Source organism: Petaurus breviceps, unplaced genomic scaffold, assembly GCF_028583685.1.
Source record: "Petaurus breviceps papuanus isolate PSGF00001 unplaced genomic scaffold, PetGlider_PUasm1.0 556, whole genome shotgun sequence".
In the NCBI taxonomy this organism is placed as follows: Eukaryota; Metazoa; Chordata; class Mammalia; order Diprotodontia; family Petauridae; genus Petaurus; species Petaurus breviceps.
In genome coordinates this window covers 3,926,657-3,945,497 of record NW_027186374.1, presented here as the reverse complement: position 1 = coordinate 3,945,497, position 18,841 = coordinate 3,926,657, and the positions used below count along the sequence as shown (strand labels likewise).

Genomic DNA, 18,841 nt, shown 5'->3' with positions numbered 1-18,841 from the left:
ACTCTGATTGGTTAACAAGTAATGAGAGAGAATGAATATTACCATGAGGGGCTGGACCTATTCTAGTGAACTTTGATTATGTCATCTACTTTTTAAAAATTTTATTTTCAATTTAGGGAACAAAACAAGCAATTCTTTAGTACAGTACAATAAAAAAGATGATTGCACACAAAGCTGCAAATCTACCATATACAACTTGCTATTCCCTCCAATATACAACAAAGTTTATTTACTTCTAAATTCCCTCAGCTTTAGGCAATCCAATTCCATAATTTATCCCTGCTCAAACCTGAGAAGGACACTATGGGATTAAATTCCTTGTAAGGTGTGTGTGGGGTGGGTTATCAGTAATGTCCTTTAAGAGACTGAGCTTTGAAACGAGGATTGTAGAGAATGGGAAAGCACTGGATCTCCCCAAATCAATCGTTTCTCTCAGTGGCTTTGGGCAAGTCATTTAACTTTAGTTAGCCTGTGGAATGAGGGGGGAGGTCCCAACTTTCTGATCCTCCAGTGGTTGGGAGTGGGGATGGAGGGGTCAGTGTGGACTGCATGTAGAATGCCAGAGTCCCTGCTACTCTAGGCTTAAACCTGCATGGACAGTGCCCTGGTCTCCTCCTACCCCCTTCAGGACTTCTCCAGTGTATTTTATATCTTGTTGGCCCATTTACTTGCTTAGTAAATTTCAAATGGTTAAAACTCTTAAGATGCAAAATCACACAGTTTCAGACTGGAAGGGAAAGGGAGTTTGCATTTATTAAGTCCTACTGTGTGCGGGCATTGTGCTAATTACTGGAGAGGATTCCAGAGGTCTCTGATCCCTTCCTGAATAGCCATTTCTGCTCCAGTTTAAAGACTTCTAGGGAGCAGAGGGACCCGGTACTACATGAGGCAGAGCCCATCCCACATCTGGAGACCATGCATTGTGAGGAAGCTTTTCCTTACTTTAGCTCTAATTTCCCACAATTCTGTTCCTGGTTCTGCCCTCTGTGGCTAAGCAGAGCAAGTTTAATACCTTTTCCAAAGGCAGACTGGAATTAAAGTCTCGCTTCTGACTTTTGCCAGCTGTGTGGTCCTAACCAGGACACTCAACCTCTCTCAGCCTCAGTTTCCCCATCTCTAAAGTGGGGAAAATCATGAAGAAATACCAGTACCTGCTTCACAAAGTTGCTGTAAGGATAAGATAACCCAGTCAAGCGCTTTGTAAACCTTAAAGTATTCTATAAATGCCAGCCATCACAGACAGCTCAGTGGCTAGAGGATGGGACTTGAAACCAAACCGTGCCTCAGCCACTTACTAGCCGTGTGAAATCTGGGCAAGTGACTTAACCTGCTCAGCCTCAGTTTCCTTCTCCTCAAAGAGGATCCTTAACTAGGTGATGCCACGACTTGTAAGTGACTTGGATTTAAGTGAGAGAGAGTGAATATTGGGCAAAGACACCAGCCTCGTTCTCTCCTCCAGAAGCACCTGGTTTGAGTCACATGGGGACAAAATTACAGCACTTACTTCACAGGAAGTGGCTGTATGTAACTTAGAGCACCATTGTTATTCCTGAGGATAGGCAAGTACCTATGATGCTCACGTTCATGCCTTAGCCTTTTTTCTCTAGGTTTGAGAAGTCAAGTCAGCAAACATTTATGAAGCACCTACTATGTGCCACACACTGTTCCAAGAGATGGGGGTACTAAGAAAGGCAAAGACAGCCCCTGGCCTCCAGAAGCCCCCAGTCTGACAGGAGAGACAGAATCAAGTCTGTGCACATGAGCTACACACAGGAGCACCAGAGAGAACTCCCAGAGAGAAGGACTGAGCAGGAGGGCCTGGGAAGGGTCTCCAGCTTTGAAGTGACTCCTGGGAAAGCCAGAGGGCGGAGGTGAGGGGGGGGGGCACATTCCAGGCTGGGAAGGAGCTTGGTTTGAAACAGTATGGCAGGTTTTCAGAGTGCTTTGCACATGTTAACTCAACTGATGCTCACAACAACCCTGGGAGATAGGAGTTATTATTAGCCCCATTATACAGGTGAGAAAATGTGCATTGAAGGTACTGCTTGCTTCACCCCCTCTTCATGTCCTATGCTGTTCTGACTGGAACCACTCACCTCACAGAGACCTTACCTGCTGGATCCATATTACCTGGGCCCACCAAAGAGAGAGAACTCTGGCCTCTTGATACCTTGAGAGGTGGGGGGCAGTAGAGATGGCAGACAGACTGTCGTCTCCCATACTACTGAGACCCAGAAAGGGAAAGATTCTTTGAGCCTGACCCATGTTTTCCTCTGAGCTCAGATTTCATCTCCTCTTTAGAATCTGGAAAAATTTTTTTAACAACTACTGGACTCAGTAACCCTCTGGGGCTCCCTATCACCTCCAGGATGAAATGTAAAATCCATCTGCATCACTGGGTCCCCTCCTACTTTTTCAGCCTTCTCTTCCCTGCTGTCTATGTACTGTGACCCAGTGACAGCAGCCTCCTGGCCGTTCCTTTCACAGGACACTATGGGCATTCTCGCTGACTGCCCCCATGTCTACTCCACCTTTTACACAAAGTCTTTCTAATCCCCCATGATACCAGCGCCTTCCCTCTGGCATCACCTCATTTATTCTGTATCTTGTCCGGACATAGTTGGTATGTTGACTCTCTCATCAGGTTGTGACCATGTCACTGTATCAAATTAGACAGTATTTCTAAAGTGCTTAGCAATTAGTAGGTGCCATATAAATGCTCATTATTCCCTTCCTCTTCCTTGAGAGCTGACTGGCTTTTTTTTTGGGGGAGGGGCAGGAATCTCTGTATCTGGTAAGTGCATAATAAATGCTTGCTGCTTGCTTGTTATTTTTCAGCTTTTCACAGTTAGCTCCATTGGACTTGATCCTGGTTCTCTAACGTTTTGACTCAGTAATTGAGAGAGGTGAGAATGTAGACAGCCCGCCTTCAGGGCATGGTAGGCCTCCAAAGGAAATTCATTCTAGGAGTAATTCATTAGCTTTCATAGACTTATAGCCGGAGACAGCTTAGAGATCATTGGAAGCCAACCCTCTCGTCTCTCCTCATGCAGATAAAGAAAGCGGCCCTCAGAGATGAAGTGACTTTTCCACACAGGAAGGAAGGAAGGGCCAGAGCTGGGAGTTATTGCCCATTACTGCCAAGGTCCTGCAGCCTCTGGGCCAGTCACAGGGATGCTGTCGAGGCTGAACCTGCCACATGGGCTGGGTCACCTGTGCTCGGGCCATTAGTGAGCACTGCAACTGGGGACGGCTTTAGGAAGATCAGTTGGACAGCTGAGGGTAGTTTGGAAAGGAGTTGGGACAGGCTTAGGGCAGTGGGATCAGGCTATTGCATGAGGAGGGGTCAGACAGATAGGAGAAAGCCAGGGAGAATGACATTGCTAAAAACCTGAAGAGCAGAGGGTATCAAGGAGAAGAGGGTGATCAACAGGCTGCCAAGGAGGACTGGAAAAGAGACATGGGGTTGGTCAGTTAAGAGATAACTGGTCACTTTGGAGAGAGCAGTTTGAGTCGAATGATGAGTAAGGAAGTCAGACTGGAGAGAGTTAAGAACAGAGGGAGAGGAAAGGAAGTGGGGACATACAAAAGGGAGGAGAGATGGGACAAGAGCTAGCCAGGCTGGATGAATCAAGTGAAGGTTTTTAAGGATGGAGGGGACATACTTACATTGGTAGATAGTAGGATGGAGAGATGTTGGCCATTGCCAATAGCTTATTGAAGGTATTGAAGATATCTTATTGAAGAGAGGGGATGGCAGGGGGCAAACTGATGGAGAAGATTGGGCAGCAGTGGCATTAGCCTTGGCAAGAAGGGCCACTTCATCTTGTGTGGCTTCGGCGAAGGTGGGGGTAGTAGCAGAAGGCATCCGAGTGCTGGGAGATAAGGAGGAGGGGAGAAGAAGGAGTTCTCATCCAATGGTCCCATTCTTTTCAGGGAAATAAGAACGTTCTCAACTAAGAGGTACAATGGTTGGAATGAGGAGGGATGAAAAGATCTGGGAGAAACTCTTTTGTGAATGAGATAGTGAGTTGATTAGGGAGGTCTAACATGATTATCTTGCCATTGTGAGACTATCTTAAGTTTGTAGTGGATCCATCAGCATAGTTTTGAGAATTTTCTCCATCTTTGTTCAGTCTCATCCCTAATGGCCAAGACCCTTAACCTGAGAATGCATTCTCTATTTCTAGGAAGCTCTTGAAACTCAGTCAAGGCCTCCATGCATGACCTGAGCAATGGAATTTGCTTTGGGATATTTTTCCTCTCATTTTTCTAGATGCTGAAGAGGGGCTAGAATCCAAGCCATCCCTCCCAGACGTGTATCACCTGCAAATTTAATGAGCACGTAATTGATGTATTTATCTGAAGCTCTAATAAATATTTTAAATAGCACAGAGCTAAGCCCAGATACAACCATCCTCCACTGGAGATCTCCTATTGTGTTGACACTGAACCATTGGCCTAGTCAACCAATCACTTCTCAAGTTCTCATGGCATTTTTGTTGATTCCACATCTCTTCATTTTCTCCACAAGAAGAGCATATCTTTGTTAAAGCTTTGGCTAAAATCTAGGCAAACCATCCCCACAGCATTCTCCTGGTCCCTTCTTTTTATAACCCTGTCCAAAAAGGAAATGAGGCGAGTCTGGGGTGACCCATTCTGGCTGACTCTCTGTAATCATCTCTTCCCTCCCTAGAGGCTCACCAACTATTTCTTAGACACTCTAGAGTTTCCCCAAGAGTTTAAGGTAGAAAGAATCTGGGACTGTTAGCTTTTCTGGGAATCCTTAGAGTGGAACCAATGCATCTCTGGTCCTCCCACTCAATCTCGGGGAAGTGGAGACTCAGAACTTCAGTAAGAATGGGAAGGAGCTGTCCAGATATGTCCAGGAACTAGCCTTCTGATCAGGCACTGGCCATTCAGCCTGGTGAGCACCATTACTGCTCCTGTCTACAGGACACTGACTTGTTCTGCTGACATAGACTCCTGTCCTACAGGATGCACAGTAAATATAGTCCAGAGATGTGTGGGGACCACCAGGGGATGGCTATCCCCTTAGCTCTGTATGGTATTACTATAGAGAGTGATAATATTAATACCAACATGGGATGGTAGGACCTAGAAGCTGAAAGGAATCTCAGAGGCCATCAGACTAACTTTTTCATTTTACAGGAGGAGAAATCGAGGTCCTGAATGTGACATATTTAAGGTCACAGCATTAGTAGAGGTGAGATTCACATCCAGGCTCTGACCCTGAATCTACTGCCCCCGCCTTGGTGCCTCACCAACTTTAAAAATATTTGTATGGCTGCTTCACTGTTCAAACATGGGTTTTCTTAGTTTCCAAACAGGGTCATAGCTAAAGAGACAATTCAGGGAGAAAGAAAAGGAGCAGTTTTCTTAGAAAGATGTCAACTCACACAAGGAAAGTCCGTGTAGATCAGACAAGACAGAACTGACAGAAGGAAAGGCCAGTCACACACATGTGAACGGCAAAGTCCAAATTCCTTTTACTTTTGTTTAAAACAATACCCAAACATGATACAAACTGCTGAGCATTTTAACTGAGATCCCAGGCATTCCCTTCCCCCTCTTATTTATCTAAGAACCAACGTCTAGACCAGAAAACCAGTAGCCTGTGAAAGAATAAATTCCTACCTGGAGTCTGCATTCTCTCCCCCATGTGTTCCCAGTGCACACCAACTTCCTCAGGACTGGTCTGACAGGAGGGGAGAAAAGTCCTACAGAGCCCACCAGGCTAGTGGGTGTCTTCCGTGGGCCCTAATGTTCCTCCAAAGCTCCTTCACTTCCCCGGCCTGATGAGCAGATTCCAGGGGCTCCACAGTCCACACAAGGTCCCCCTCTTCAATTCAGGTGCTTGAGAATTTCCCAGTACATAGAGACTGGCCCCTCCTCAGCAGGAAAGTACTGCTGGGAGTGTAGGGTAGGGCCCAGGGGAGTGGGGAGGCTCCAAGGGGATTGTTCTTGTGAGTGTGTGTGTGAGAGAGAGGGAGAGAGAAAGAGAGAGAGAGAGAGAGACATAATCCTCTCAAGGTCCACATGCCCCATGTGACTCCCAGCTAGCAGACTCCTCCGGTCTGAGGTGCTTTGCTTTCCTCGGGAGTGGCGCTCTGCCCTGGAATTCCCACCAATCGCATCATGCCGCATTACGTGTATTTACGAAAAGGAGGTCAACTTTATGGTTCTAGTCTCCTGAACTGGGCTTGAGACCAGCCCCAATTACTCACGTCAACCCCGTGCCTGCCCAGAAGGACTTTCGCAAACCCGAACCATCAGGGACCAGTGTGTACAGCATTACTGACTTTGTGCCCACTGGCGCGGGACTCGTGGGCACAGGGGCAGGGGTTATGGCTTAATGACAACAATAAAATATTCACGGTAGGCCTGTGACCTCAAATGCAGGCCTGTCTGGGGGTTGGGTGGGGCGGTGGGGAGAGGGCTCAGAGGATGCTACTGTCATTGATCTCTGCCATTGCGTCCTCCGTGCTCAGCGTTTCTCACTGCTCAACAATTCCCCCAGGATGCTCACAATGCAAGAGAACACAAAATATGACACAGAGGGCAGGACTCCCAGATGACCACACCCCCCAGAGCTTCCTTGTTCATCGAAGAATAGGAGTCGCAGTGTTAGGGTGTGACCACTCATGACCACTCCTGTGATTGGCTGAGGGAGATTGGAGACAGAGGTCATGGGACAGTCTGGTCCATCCCCTTCTACTGGGATCTGAAGACACTTCCATGTTTAAATTTCTCTTCGTGTTTTTGTTCTTGGTCAACTCTGACTGGTGCCTACAGAGTTCAATTCCAGTCAAGTGACCAAGTCAACAAGCATTCATTAAGCTCTTCCTACACTCCAGACATGGGGCTAAGCATAGAGAACACAGACAGGGGCATGTCGGGGGCAGAAATATCACTGGATCCATTATTATGAGAGTTTGGGATGCATCATGATGGAATCAGATTCTGAGATCTCAGAATTCCATACTGCAACAGCTTACGGTAAGGAGGCTCCAAGATCGCAGAGAGGACAGAGTCAGGGTCAGAGGAAACACCAGAGGTCCTCTGATCCTCCCCTTCCTGTTCCTGACAAACTTCCCTAGCAAGTGGTCATCCAGTCTCCACTGACATACACACTCCGCTGACTCATTCAGCTTCTGGACAGCTCCAACTACAAGCGAGCCAGCATGACATACATAGGGAATGGTGTGCTGGGCTTCAAGTCAGGATGACCTGGCTTCAAATCCTGCTACAGACATTTGTTGGCTCTATGACCTTAGGCAAGACACTAAATTTCTCCATGGGCTTGATGGCCAAGAAGGTCTAAATCTAGCTCTAAATCTGGGATTCTGTAGGTTCAGACACTGCCTCTTACAGTATCTATGGGAATCTTAATTCTGGTGTCATCTCTTTGTTGACTTATCTTGCTTGTATCTCACTTGAGGATAGCTTCTTGTATTCTTTTTAAAAATTTATTTTACTTTTCTTTTAATTGATGGAATAAAACAAGTATTTCGATAACATGGTATAATAAAACAAGATGATTGCACGTGAAACTGAAAATCTATTGCGCACAACTTGCTATTTCTCTTAAATACATAATAAAATGATCATGTAAATGTCTTTTTTCTTCACCCCCTTTTTCTTCTCCCTCTGACCCCCACATGATTATGATATGTAAAATTATTCTATACATACTTCTATTTATTAGTTCTTTATCTGGATGCAGGTAGTGTCTTTTTCACATGTCCTTTATAGTTAAATTGGGTATTTGTAATAGTGAAAATGACTTATTTACTCAAAATTATTTTTAAAAGAATATTGCTATTACTACATACAATGTTTTCTTGGTTCTGCACATTTCACTCTTCATTATTTCGTGCAAGTCTTTCAATGTTTTTCTAAGATCACTGAGCTCATAATTTCTTATAGAACAGTAGGTATTCCATCACAATCATATACCATGGCTTATTCAGTAATTCCCCAATTGATGGGCATTCCCACAATATCTAGTTCTTTTCCACCACAAAGAGAGTTGCTATAAACATTTTAGAACATATAGGTTCTTTTCCTTTTTCCCTAATCTTCTTTTGGAATAAACCTAATAGTGGTATTGTTGGGTCAAAGGGTATAGGCAGTTTAATAACTCCTTGGGCATAATTTCAGATTGCTTTCCAAAATGACTGGATAAATTTATAATTCCACCAACAATAGTGTCCCATTTTTTTTTAGACAAAAAATAGTTTAGATTTATTTTGTTTAGTTCCAGAAGACATGGATAGGGACAATGGATGGAAAATCCAAGAGGTAGATAGAGGTTTGGTGTCAGGGGAATTTCCTAAGAATTTGAACTGTCCAAAAAGTTGAATGGGTTGACTTAGCTGGTAGTGAGTTCCCTGTCACTTGGAGGTCTTCAAGGAGAGACTCGATGGTCAGAAATGTCGTAGAGGGGACTCTTCTTCAGGTCTGAGATGGTCTCTGAGGTCCCTTCAAACTCTGAGATGCTATGACATGATGTGTATTCTCCAAATATTGTATTGATCTAAATATATGTCCCTCCAATCCCTTTGAATCTGTGTGGGATCTATCTTTGTCAGCACATTGTGTATAGATTACACACTCTTGGTAATTAATCTATCAGCTCTTATGGGTTCCATGTCTCTCATTTGCCGATAATTCCCAAGGGATCAACAGATCCAGAGCCAGGCTCCCTGCCAAGCCTCCACCTCATGTCACCAACTCCCAGTTGAACATTTCATACTAGACATTCAAGAGATAGCCCACCCTTGGCATATCCAAAACAGAACTTCATATCTTTCCCCCCAAACCCTTGCCTCTTCTGAATTTTCCAATTCTACTGAGAGCACTACTATCTCTCCCATCCCCCAGGCTCACAACTTGATGGTCGTCCCTGACTCGTCACCGGCACTCACTCCCCACACCCTACCAGTTGCCAAGTTTTCCTGATGCTACTTCTCAAGCCTTTCTCCTCTCTCAAGTCTCTCCCCTCACCTGGCCGTCACCTTATGTCAGACCCTCAGCACCTCTTACCTGGCCATCACCTTATGTCAGACCCTCAGCACCTCTTACCTGGCCATCACCTTATGTCAGACCCGCAGCACCTCTTACCTGGCCGTCACCTTATGTCAGACCCTCAGCACCTCTTACCTGGTCTATGGCCATCGCTACTTGCTTGGTGCTTCTGCCTTCAGTTTCTGCCCTCTCCAACCCATCGTCTAGATAGCTTCTATATCAATACCCTTTGAACAAAGTCCTGACCATGTTGCCTCTAGAATAAAACACAACCCCCTCTGCTGGGATCTAACCCTCTCCACCACAGTGCTCTAGTCTGCCTTTCCATTTGTATTAGATATTACCTTCCTTGAGAGAAAGGATCATTTAATTGTATCTTTGATCTCAGCACCCAACTTAGTACCTAGTATAGAGAAGATGCTTTTCATACACAGCATGGTATGTCCTCCAATTCTGCCTCTGACACACGTCCTCCTCACCTCAGCCTCCTACCCCTAACAAATCACCTAATATTTACCGTGCATATATTATGAATGTTGCTTTCCAAATAAAATGTAAGCTCCTTGAGGGCAGGCACTGACTCCATGTACCTTTTGTCCCTAGTGCCCAGCACAGTGCCTCACACTTAGTAGCTACTTAACAATGCTTGTTGCTTAATTTAGAAGCCCTATGATGTTGCCATAATAACACACGTTAAGTGACTGACCCAGGGTCATACAACTTGTGAGATTTAAAGGCAGAATTTGAACCCAGGATGCCCTGTTACTCATCCAGAACTCAGTCTGCTGTTCTAGATTGCTTCTGCAAAACTCGACAATATCAACATATTGTTACTCTGTGAAGTTTAAAATATTATTCATTTCAAATGAACATGTTTTACTCATTTATACCATCATCTTTTCATTGCTCTTCTCTTACTCAGAACCCCATTCTTGGCCACTGCCTGGTTGTGTTCAAGGAAGATTTGGGAGAAGACCAATATGGGAACTCTCCCTACTGCAGAAGCCAGTCACCACCTGGATGCTTCTCCAGGGCGCATCCCTTCAATTGATTTCCAGACTTACGCATTTTGCTGATGTCGTCTGTGCTGCTGTCTTGGACTGCCCTGGTCTCCTCTGTCTCTGCTCGCCTTGTGGGGTGCTCATAGGGTCGCTTGAAGTGCTTGGCTTTTTCCCGGCTGGAGGGGGATCGCTTCTTGAGCATTTTTCTACAGTGGTTGCTGGGAACTGGCACCCCAATGTAGACGGAACGGTAGTCTGCAGGACATGGTGCAGAGGGGAGGAAGTTAGGAGAAGTCGCAGTTTTGGAATATAAGCTGAGATGAGACACATTTCATTCGTCCCGTTTGTATGTCCAGGATATCATGTGTGCTTAAGTAATGCTTGCAGATTGACTGAAGGACGGATGCTGCTTTAATAAGCAATAGAACAGAGCATTGGGAGAAGAGCCCTGGAGGGGAGCCCCACAGAGGCACTTGGGGCGTTCTGTGGGCCATGCGTTAACACTCTCATTCTTTTCCCATCCCCTAGCCCCACCTAGGTTGTCCCAGGATCTATTGTCCTTTTAGACAAAGATCTTGTTTTTGTGGGTACTCTGCATTCAGACCAATGTGGTTAGTCTGCCTTGCATGACCATTAGCTCACCCCTTGTCAGAATCATACTGCTGATGTCTTTGTGTCCACAAGACACCAGCACATCTCTCTTACCAGGAGAAGAAATGCCCACCACAGGCATGGCCTCCACCTGCTTTTCTGGCAGCAGAATGGTAATGTACATCCCGTATTAATGCAGTAGCACAGAATCACACTATTTCAGGGGCCTCAAAGACCTTCCAATCCAACCCATATCAGGGATAAAAGGTCCCCTCAACATCAAACTAAAAAGTGCTCAATCAGCTTCTGTTTGGAGGGACCTCACCCATCCCCCACCATGCTCAAAGACAGTCCGTTCCCCTTACAGCCAGCTTTAATCATCAGCAATACGTTCCTTATGTCAAAACTACATTTGTCTTTTTGTTCTGCACTTTAGGAAGGGATGAGCCTGAGAGGGTTCAGAAGGGTGGTACAAGGGTGGTGAAGAGCCTTGACTTCATGACACATGAGGAATGCTGGAAGGGCACAGACACGTTTAGCCAGGATAAGACCCAGGAGCCAGCGGAGCCTCCAAGTGATAGTTAAGTATTGGAAGAGTGGTCATATGTAGAGGGACCAGGCGTGTCTGCTTGGCCCCAGAGGACGTAACCAGGAGCAGTGGGTGGATGCTGTTGGAGACAGCTTTCAGACTGATGTAAACTCTTAACAAACAGAGCTGGCCCACAGTGGGAAAGGCTGCTTTAGAAGGTGGTGCCTCCCCTCATTGGTGGTTCTCAAACAGGAGCTGGATGATCACTTTCTGGGGATGTTGGAGAAGGGATTGTTCTTGGGGTACATGGTGGACCCCTGTGGTGACCCCCTGAAGTCCCTTTCAGTTCTGCCATTCTGTGCTAATCATGAAAATGATGAGGGATTGGACCAGAGTGGAGTAGAAATCAAAGGATGGATTCCACAGACCCGAAGGAACCAGATGTTTGCCCCTCCATCTGTGTAGGCTAATAATCTAGGGTCATCAATCACATTTGTAGAAGGCTTCAAAGTTTACAATATCCTTTATTCACATAATCCCATCTAGACTTTGAAATACCCTTGTGGCAGTTGGTACCACAGGGACTGCTATTTCCATTTTTCACATTAAGAAAGCGGGGATCAGAGATAAGTGGTGAACCATAGGCACAAAGCCAGTAAGTGTCAGAAACAGGCTTTGAAGCCACATCTTCCTGCTTTATCCACAATACTGTGATTAGCAATAATAGCTAACATGTACATAATCCTTTGAAATTTTCAAAGACTCTATAGACATTTTCTTATTTTGTCCCCATTTTACAGTTAAGGAAACTGAGGCAGACAGAAGTAAAGTGACATTCCTAGAGTCACACAGCTGTTATGTTGTTGACCTTTCACACTCTTAGAGGACCCATGACATCACAATGTTGGGTTAGCATTTCTGACCGTGGCTGAACAGACCAATGTGAGCTCGGAAGGCTCTCCCTCAGATCAGGCACAAATAGTCTGTGTGAACATTTGCACATTTCACATTTCCTTTGTGCTGCTGCAATTCTGCTTTGCTCATAGAGCACAGTGCCTTCTTTGATGTAGGCACACCATGCTGGGCAGTCCTGTGCCAGTGACTAGCAATGTCTCACAACTGATACTAAAGTTCTTCAGAGAGACTGTGAGGGTGTTCTTGTACCTCTTCTGACCTCCATGTGGCCACCTGCCTTGTGTGAGTTCTCTGCAAAATGGTCTTTCAGGTAAATGTACATTTGGCATTTGGGTTATGGGGAGGCAGGACTTGAACTTAGGTCTTCCTGACTCCAGGTCCAGTGTTTGTGCTACCATGCCACTGACTGCCTCAATATTTGCTAAGACAGGAGAAAGATGCTGCTGCTTTTTCCTACATCTGTTTTTCTTGCCTTCCTCATTCCTTCCACCTAACGCTCCTTAGGACAGTGGTTCTTAACATTTAACTTAAATTTCTTGGCATGTGTGGACTTGATGGGGCTAAAAATAACATCTTTATTTCAGTAGAATTAGTTGCTTTTTCGATTGACATGTTTTATTTGTTCTGTGAGCGCCCTGAGAACGGAGCTTCATTTGCCCTTGTTTGTATCTGTAGCCCTCTGAACAGTTAATAATCAGGAGAGAAGGAATCCCAGCCCTGGTCTCCTGACCCCCGATCACTCTTCTTTACTTTCTTACACTGGGTCCCCTTAGAGAGGCTCAGTCTGTAGGCAAGTTTCCCAGTGCCTCCCACCCCCACCCTCAGGGCTGAAAGGAGACCTTACCTTCTTGTTTCACACTCCTCCCTCTGGAGTCAGTGTTTCTTCTCTTGTCCATCCCAACCTCCTCCTCTTTCTCCATCATGTCTGGAAACTGGGAAGGCTTGGAGGCACAACACTGGTGTGTCAGCAGCAAGTAGAATAAAAGAGAGAAAAGAATTAATAAGAGATTAATTGAATACTGTAGCCTCTCAACCCCAGCAACAGGGGTTAAACAGGAATAGCTTAAATTGTGGTACAGGTGGATTCCATTTTATGAAATAAATGGTTTTTGGGGCGGCCAGGTAGCACAGCGAGTAAGAGCACCAGCTCCAGTGTTGAGAAGACCTGGAGATCGAATCCGGGGCTCAGACACTTAGCACCCACCCAGAAACACCTGGCCGTGTAACCTTGAGCAAGTTACTTAACCCCAATTGCTTAGGGGCGGCCAGGTGGCTCATCGAGTAAGAGCACCGGCTCCAGTGTCGGGATGACCTGGATCAAATCCAGGCTCAGATACTCAGCACCACACCCAGAAATAACTGGCTGTGTAACCTTGAGCAAGTTACTTAACCCCTATTGCTTTAAAAAAAAAAAAGAAATAAATGGTTTTGTGGGATCCTTACGGGAGAATTGGAGGGGACTTCAGAATCCATCCGGTTCAACCCCATCATTTTCTAGATGAAAAGACTGAGGGACAGAGAAACAGATGGGATCATCCCAGGCTAAGAGTCAGAGGCAGGTTGTGGACCAGGGTTCTGATTCCCAAGCCGGGCTCTCCACTCAACCACTTCTCCAGAGGTTATGTATAAATTCTATAGTTATGCAATCAACTGAACATGCAATCTTTGCAGAGAGACTGGAAGGTCATCTCTGAGGGAAGGCTGTCTTGTTCAGTTCTTGTATTATCTGTCCCCCACAGCACAAGGCTCTCTGGGCACAGAGCTCACCAGCTGTACTCAGGATATCTCTTGGCATGCTCTGGTTTGTGTCTGAACAGGGCTGTGTAGGCTTTTAGGAAGCCCACAAATGAGTTCTCTAATGACTTCACCTATAGCGCCTGTCCTTCACACTCCATCTACTCATTCAGGCTGGATCGTAACTCATAATGGCAGGGAATCGATGCTTTGCCAAGGTCATCCTGGGAGAGGTTGGAGAGAAGAGGGCTTGGGGGCAGCTCAAAGACTTTGCTTCCCTACTAACAGGCAGGAAGAATGAGAATCATATTAATTTGCACTTCATTAGCCTTGAACCCCTCATCCTTGGATTATGAGGACAGTCTCTCTTCCCCTTGACTTCATTCTGACTGCTTCTGCCAAATTAATAATGACCGCAATGACAGCAATTGAAACCCATGTACCATTTTCCTTACAACCAGTCCTGTGAGATAGGTCATATTATTATCATTCTCATTTTACAGATGAAGAACCAGGTTCAAAGAGATTTATGTGATTGGGTCAAAGTCGGTTAACAGTAGAGCTAAGATTCGAACCTAGATCCTTTTATTCCAGACCCAGTGCTCTTTCCCGGACACCGTGGTGTCAGAGGGAGGTGATGGTCTATACCCTACTGCACACTTGGGTGTCTGCTCTCCTCATGTCACTAAACTCTCACAACCTGTGGCTGTGGACCGGACCAAGCAAAAAAAAAAAAAAAAAAGATGCTTTAATAAGTGTTTGTTAAACACCAGGGGGCGCTGCTGCCCCCAATCTGTTCTATTCCTAAAAGCCGGGGGCTGGGATGTGGGATGCTCTTTCTGCTGGTTACCCTGGCTAGCACCAGAGTCTCCACGGTCCCAAGGGAGGCAGGCTCACATCGCAGTCTAAGGGGTGTGGTCAGTGAAGATCTGGTTATCCAATCAGAATCCTTTTAGTGCTTTATCTAAAAGTGGGGTCAAATCTCTCCAGTCTGACACACTCGGGGCTCACATCTCGCCAATGAGTGAGTGAGTGAATGAATGAAGTCTAGCTATGTGTAAAGCATCGTGCAAAGCACAGGGGACAGAAATAGAAAAGTCCCATGGTGAAAGCCCTGCCCCTTCCCTGCATCAGCTGAAATTTATGGACCTCCACCTGTGAAAACACAGACAGAACCTGGTAAAAGCCAGTCAATCTATCATCCAAGTAAACATGCTTAACTGCATAAAATTCAACTCATAGCCAAAGAACAATTACAACAATAAAACTGAAAAATATGTGACCTTGCTGACAGAGTCAGGGGATCCTGACTTCAAATCTAGCCTCTGACACTTAATAGCTGCATGACTCTAGACAAGTAATTTAACCTCTCTGTGCCTCAATGACCTCATCTGTAAAATGGACACACTAATAGCACCTATCTCCTAGGGTAAAATACTGGTGACAAATACTGGTAAACACTTTGTAAACTTTAAAGCACTATATTAGTGCTAAGTATTACCACTGCTGTTGTATGCTATTATCAACTCGATCTTTCCTAGACCCAGCCTAAAGCCTTCTTCCAAACCCAGAAACTCCAGGAAAAACACTTTCAGTGGCCTCTGTTCAGTCTCCTGCCTCCTCCTGGACTCCTGAAAGGTCAGTGTCTTGGCCTTATTTCTCCCTAGTCACTGCCTGGCTTTCTTTCTGCCTCTCTCTTCTGTTCTTGAACGTAGACCTGGAGAGCCATGGAGTCATCGGAGCCAGAGCTGGAAGGAATCTTAGAGGCTTCTGGGTGTAAGCTCTTCTTTTTTTTTTTTTTACAGATGAGGAAATTGAGGCCCAGAGAGGTCACATAATTTTCTCAGGATCAGAAAGCTAGACAGTGCCTATGGTGGGATTTCAATCTGGGTCTTGTTGACTCCAGGCCTGGGGCTTTGTACGACACACCAAGTTCCCCTCCCAGGCTCTGATAATGACAACAGGGCACATGAATGTGGCATAATTTTTGCAAGCACTGGACTTTCATGAGCTCACCTGAGCCTTATGAGAACCCTGGGTGATGGGTGCTATTATTGTATCCATTTTATAGATGAGGGAACCAACGTCAAGCGATTAAGTGTTTACACAAAGTTGTACAGACATGGGACTCAAACCCAGCTCCTCCTTACCTCCAAGCCCACTGCACTTCCCCCACGCTGCCTACTTCTTTTTGTGGTGGGGGGAGAGTCTGGAAGGGTCCTCATTAGTTCATGGGGATTAAGTTTTTTCAATCCCATAGCCGTCAGCTGCAGCCTGCATCTGAAACTGTGATGAGACCGGAAGACTGAAGCCTGGGATGGAAACTCCTGGAAAGAGGCAAAGGTAGCCCTGGGAAGCCACAGAGAGAGAGAGACAAAGCCACCTGTGGGGCCAATCATGGGACCCTCCTTCGGTCCCTGCTCTGAGAAGGATGCTTAGGGCCTGTAATCCTCTAGCTCAGGAGAGGAAGGGCCAGGAAGTTTAAAGGGAGGCTGTGAGGTTGCCAAGGTAACACTGGCCCCGGGAACGACATTGGAGGACACAGCCTGAGGAGGCCAGCAGCACTCTCGTTCATGTAGCTCTCAAAGGTTTAGAAGTTTTTCCCCAGCAGTGATTCACTGAGGCAGATTCGGGCCAGTTTTTATTGTTCCTTTTTCTACGAGTGAGAAAATGGATGCTGGGGCTGGGGATTTTCCCATGGTCACTTAGCTGGCAGGAGGAGAGCAGGGATTTGGACTCCAATACCTGGGCCTGTGCTTTGTGATAACATCCTTCCAGAAGCCAGACTAAAACTGGGAGACTCGTCCAGTGTAGGGCCACACTTGAGGAAGGATGCTTATAAGATGGTGGATATCCAGAGCGGTCAAGGGCCTTGAGTCCATGTTAAATGGTGACTGAGTGAAGGGGCAGAGAGTATTTGTCTTGGAGAAATGAACACTCATGGGGGCAAGGCAGATACATTTAAATCCTTGGGGACTTTTGGGGAAAAGCAATTCAATTTCTTCTGCTTGGCCCCAGGACCGATGGGTGGGAGCTGAAAGGAGGCAGATTTAGGTTTTATATCAGGAAAAAATCTCTAACAGAGACATCACAAAGAGAAGTGGGCTGTGGGGACCTGGGGAGAGGCAGCAGGGCACAGGGTCCACCATGCTGGACTTGGAGTCAGGAAGACCTGAAATCAAATCCTCAGACACTTATAGCTGTGTGACCCTAGGCAAGTCACTTAACCCCTATCTATCTCAGTTCCCTCATTTGTAAAATAGGCATAAATAGTACAGTCCCTCCCTTGAATGTTCCTGTGAACATCAAGAGAGATAGTACACGTATGACTTGCTTGGCAAATCTTGTCACCATATCAATAATAACTTTGATTATACGCTAATTGCTAATTTGTGTGGGCCTCCCTCCTCCAAAGCTCTCAGGCTGAGGCTGGACGACCACTTGGTAGGGATGTGGTAAGTGCTGCTTAGACTAGAGGGTGCCTGAGGTCTGACCCTGGGATTGGGCAGGACTGTTCCCTTGGAGTCATGTTCCTTGTGCTCTTACATGGAAAGAAGTGGTCCATGACACCACCATTGGGAATCGCTTAATATTTCAGATCAGATTTGCAAAGCACTTCACAAATATTGTCTCTCATTTTATCTTTTCAACAACCCTGGGAAGTCGATGATAACATCTATTCCCATTTTGCAGAAGTCGGAAGTCGAGGCTGCAGAGGTTAGATGGCTTTCCCAGAGTCACACAGCTAGGAAGTTCGGAGGCCAGGTCTGATACTCTAACTACCGTGCCCCCGAGCTGCCTCTCAGCAGAGGAGATGTGACTACCTATGAATGAAGGCAGTTCTTTTGGAAGCCTTATGGACAAGGCACACACGTACACAGAACATACAGATTTCTCCTTCACCCGATGGACCTTCAAATACTTGAATGTCGTCCCTCAAGCCTTTCTTCTCTGGACAACCACCCTCCCCTGTTCCTCAGTGTCCCCAAGAGACCCTCTTCCCTGTTCTGGTTGGCCTCCTGTGGTCACTCTCTGGGACATCAATGTTCTTCCAGGTGGGGACTGATGAGGACACATAGGTTGTCACACTCCTGTGCTCTTCTCTGGGTTACACTCTCGGCTTGGGTACACCTTGTCACTCAAACCATCTAAAGCAACCTGAGCCCTGTGGGCAGCTGTGTGTGCCTGCGACCTTCCACACCATCTGTCTGCCCTTTGCTGATATTCTCAGATACTATCAACAGGACTGAGTTCTTAGGGATGAGAGCGAGCCTCCAAAGGGGAAGGATGTCCTCTCAGCTCTGCATTCTATATTCTAAGGTGGTTCTTAGAACACAGAGTGCTATCCCTGCATCACACAAAATAAATGCTTGTTGACTGATTGACTGACTCTCACACCCCTGGTGGGGTCAGAGGGTAGATTTAAGGGCAAGAGGGAGTCCATCCAAATGGACTTCCTCCTTGCCCTTAAATGTGCCCACTGATGCCTCCTGGGTTCTGACAGAAAACAGGAGATTGGGGTGGGAGTCAGTCAGTGAATCAACAAGCACTAACTTTGTGTGATAGTTGGAATTCCTACTGGCCTCATCCAGGGCTCCGTTAGCCAAAGGAAATGAATCCTTTGGTAACTTCTGTTGAGGAAGGCTAGTTAAATCGAATCAAACAAATGAAAAGATAAAATACTGAGACAAACCAGTCAGACGCTGGCTGGTTGGCAATGCTTGAGTTGATTCACCTTCTTGAAGAACAAATCAGTTACATTGAGGGAACAGGAACAATGAGTCCACATCCTCCCAACCTCCCCTGTCCCAGAGGCCCCAGGGGTCCACGCTGGGGCCTCCTTTCCTCAGTCAGCCCCCAAGGGCTTAGGGATGCAGCCCCTTCCTCTTTGCTCCACCCTCTTCCCAAACTTTCTCTGCCTTCTGTTGTGAAAATCAACTCATTCTAAAACTCTCTGTGATCATGGGAGAAGATCTGGAAGGTCCATTTGAATGTGTTAATGCATATACATGAAATAGAA

At 46.1% G+C, this 18,841-nt stretch overlaps 1 protein-coding gene across 1 annotated transcript in view; it reads right to left on the bottom strand.

Annotated features, from left to right (window-relative positions):
- Positions 1 to 13,010, bottom strand: part of SLC4A5 (solute carrier family 4 member 5) — a 107,902-nt gene extending 94,892 nt beyond the window's left edge. Inside the window, exons 1-2 of the mRNA XM_069102813.1 lie at positions 12,932 to 13,010; positions 10,116 to 10,307 (exon numbers count right to left, since the gene is read on the bottom strand). Coding sequence (XP_068958914.1) covers positions 10,116 to 10,307; positions 12,932 to 13,010 — 271 coding nt within the window. The remainder of the gene's footprint in view (positions 1 to 10,115; positions 10,308 to 12,931) is intronic.
- Between the last annotated feature and the right edge of the window lie 5,831 nt (positions 13,011 to 18,841).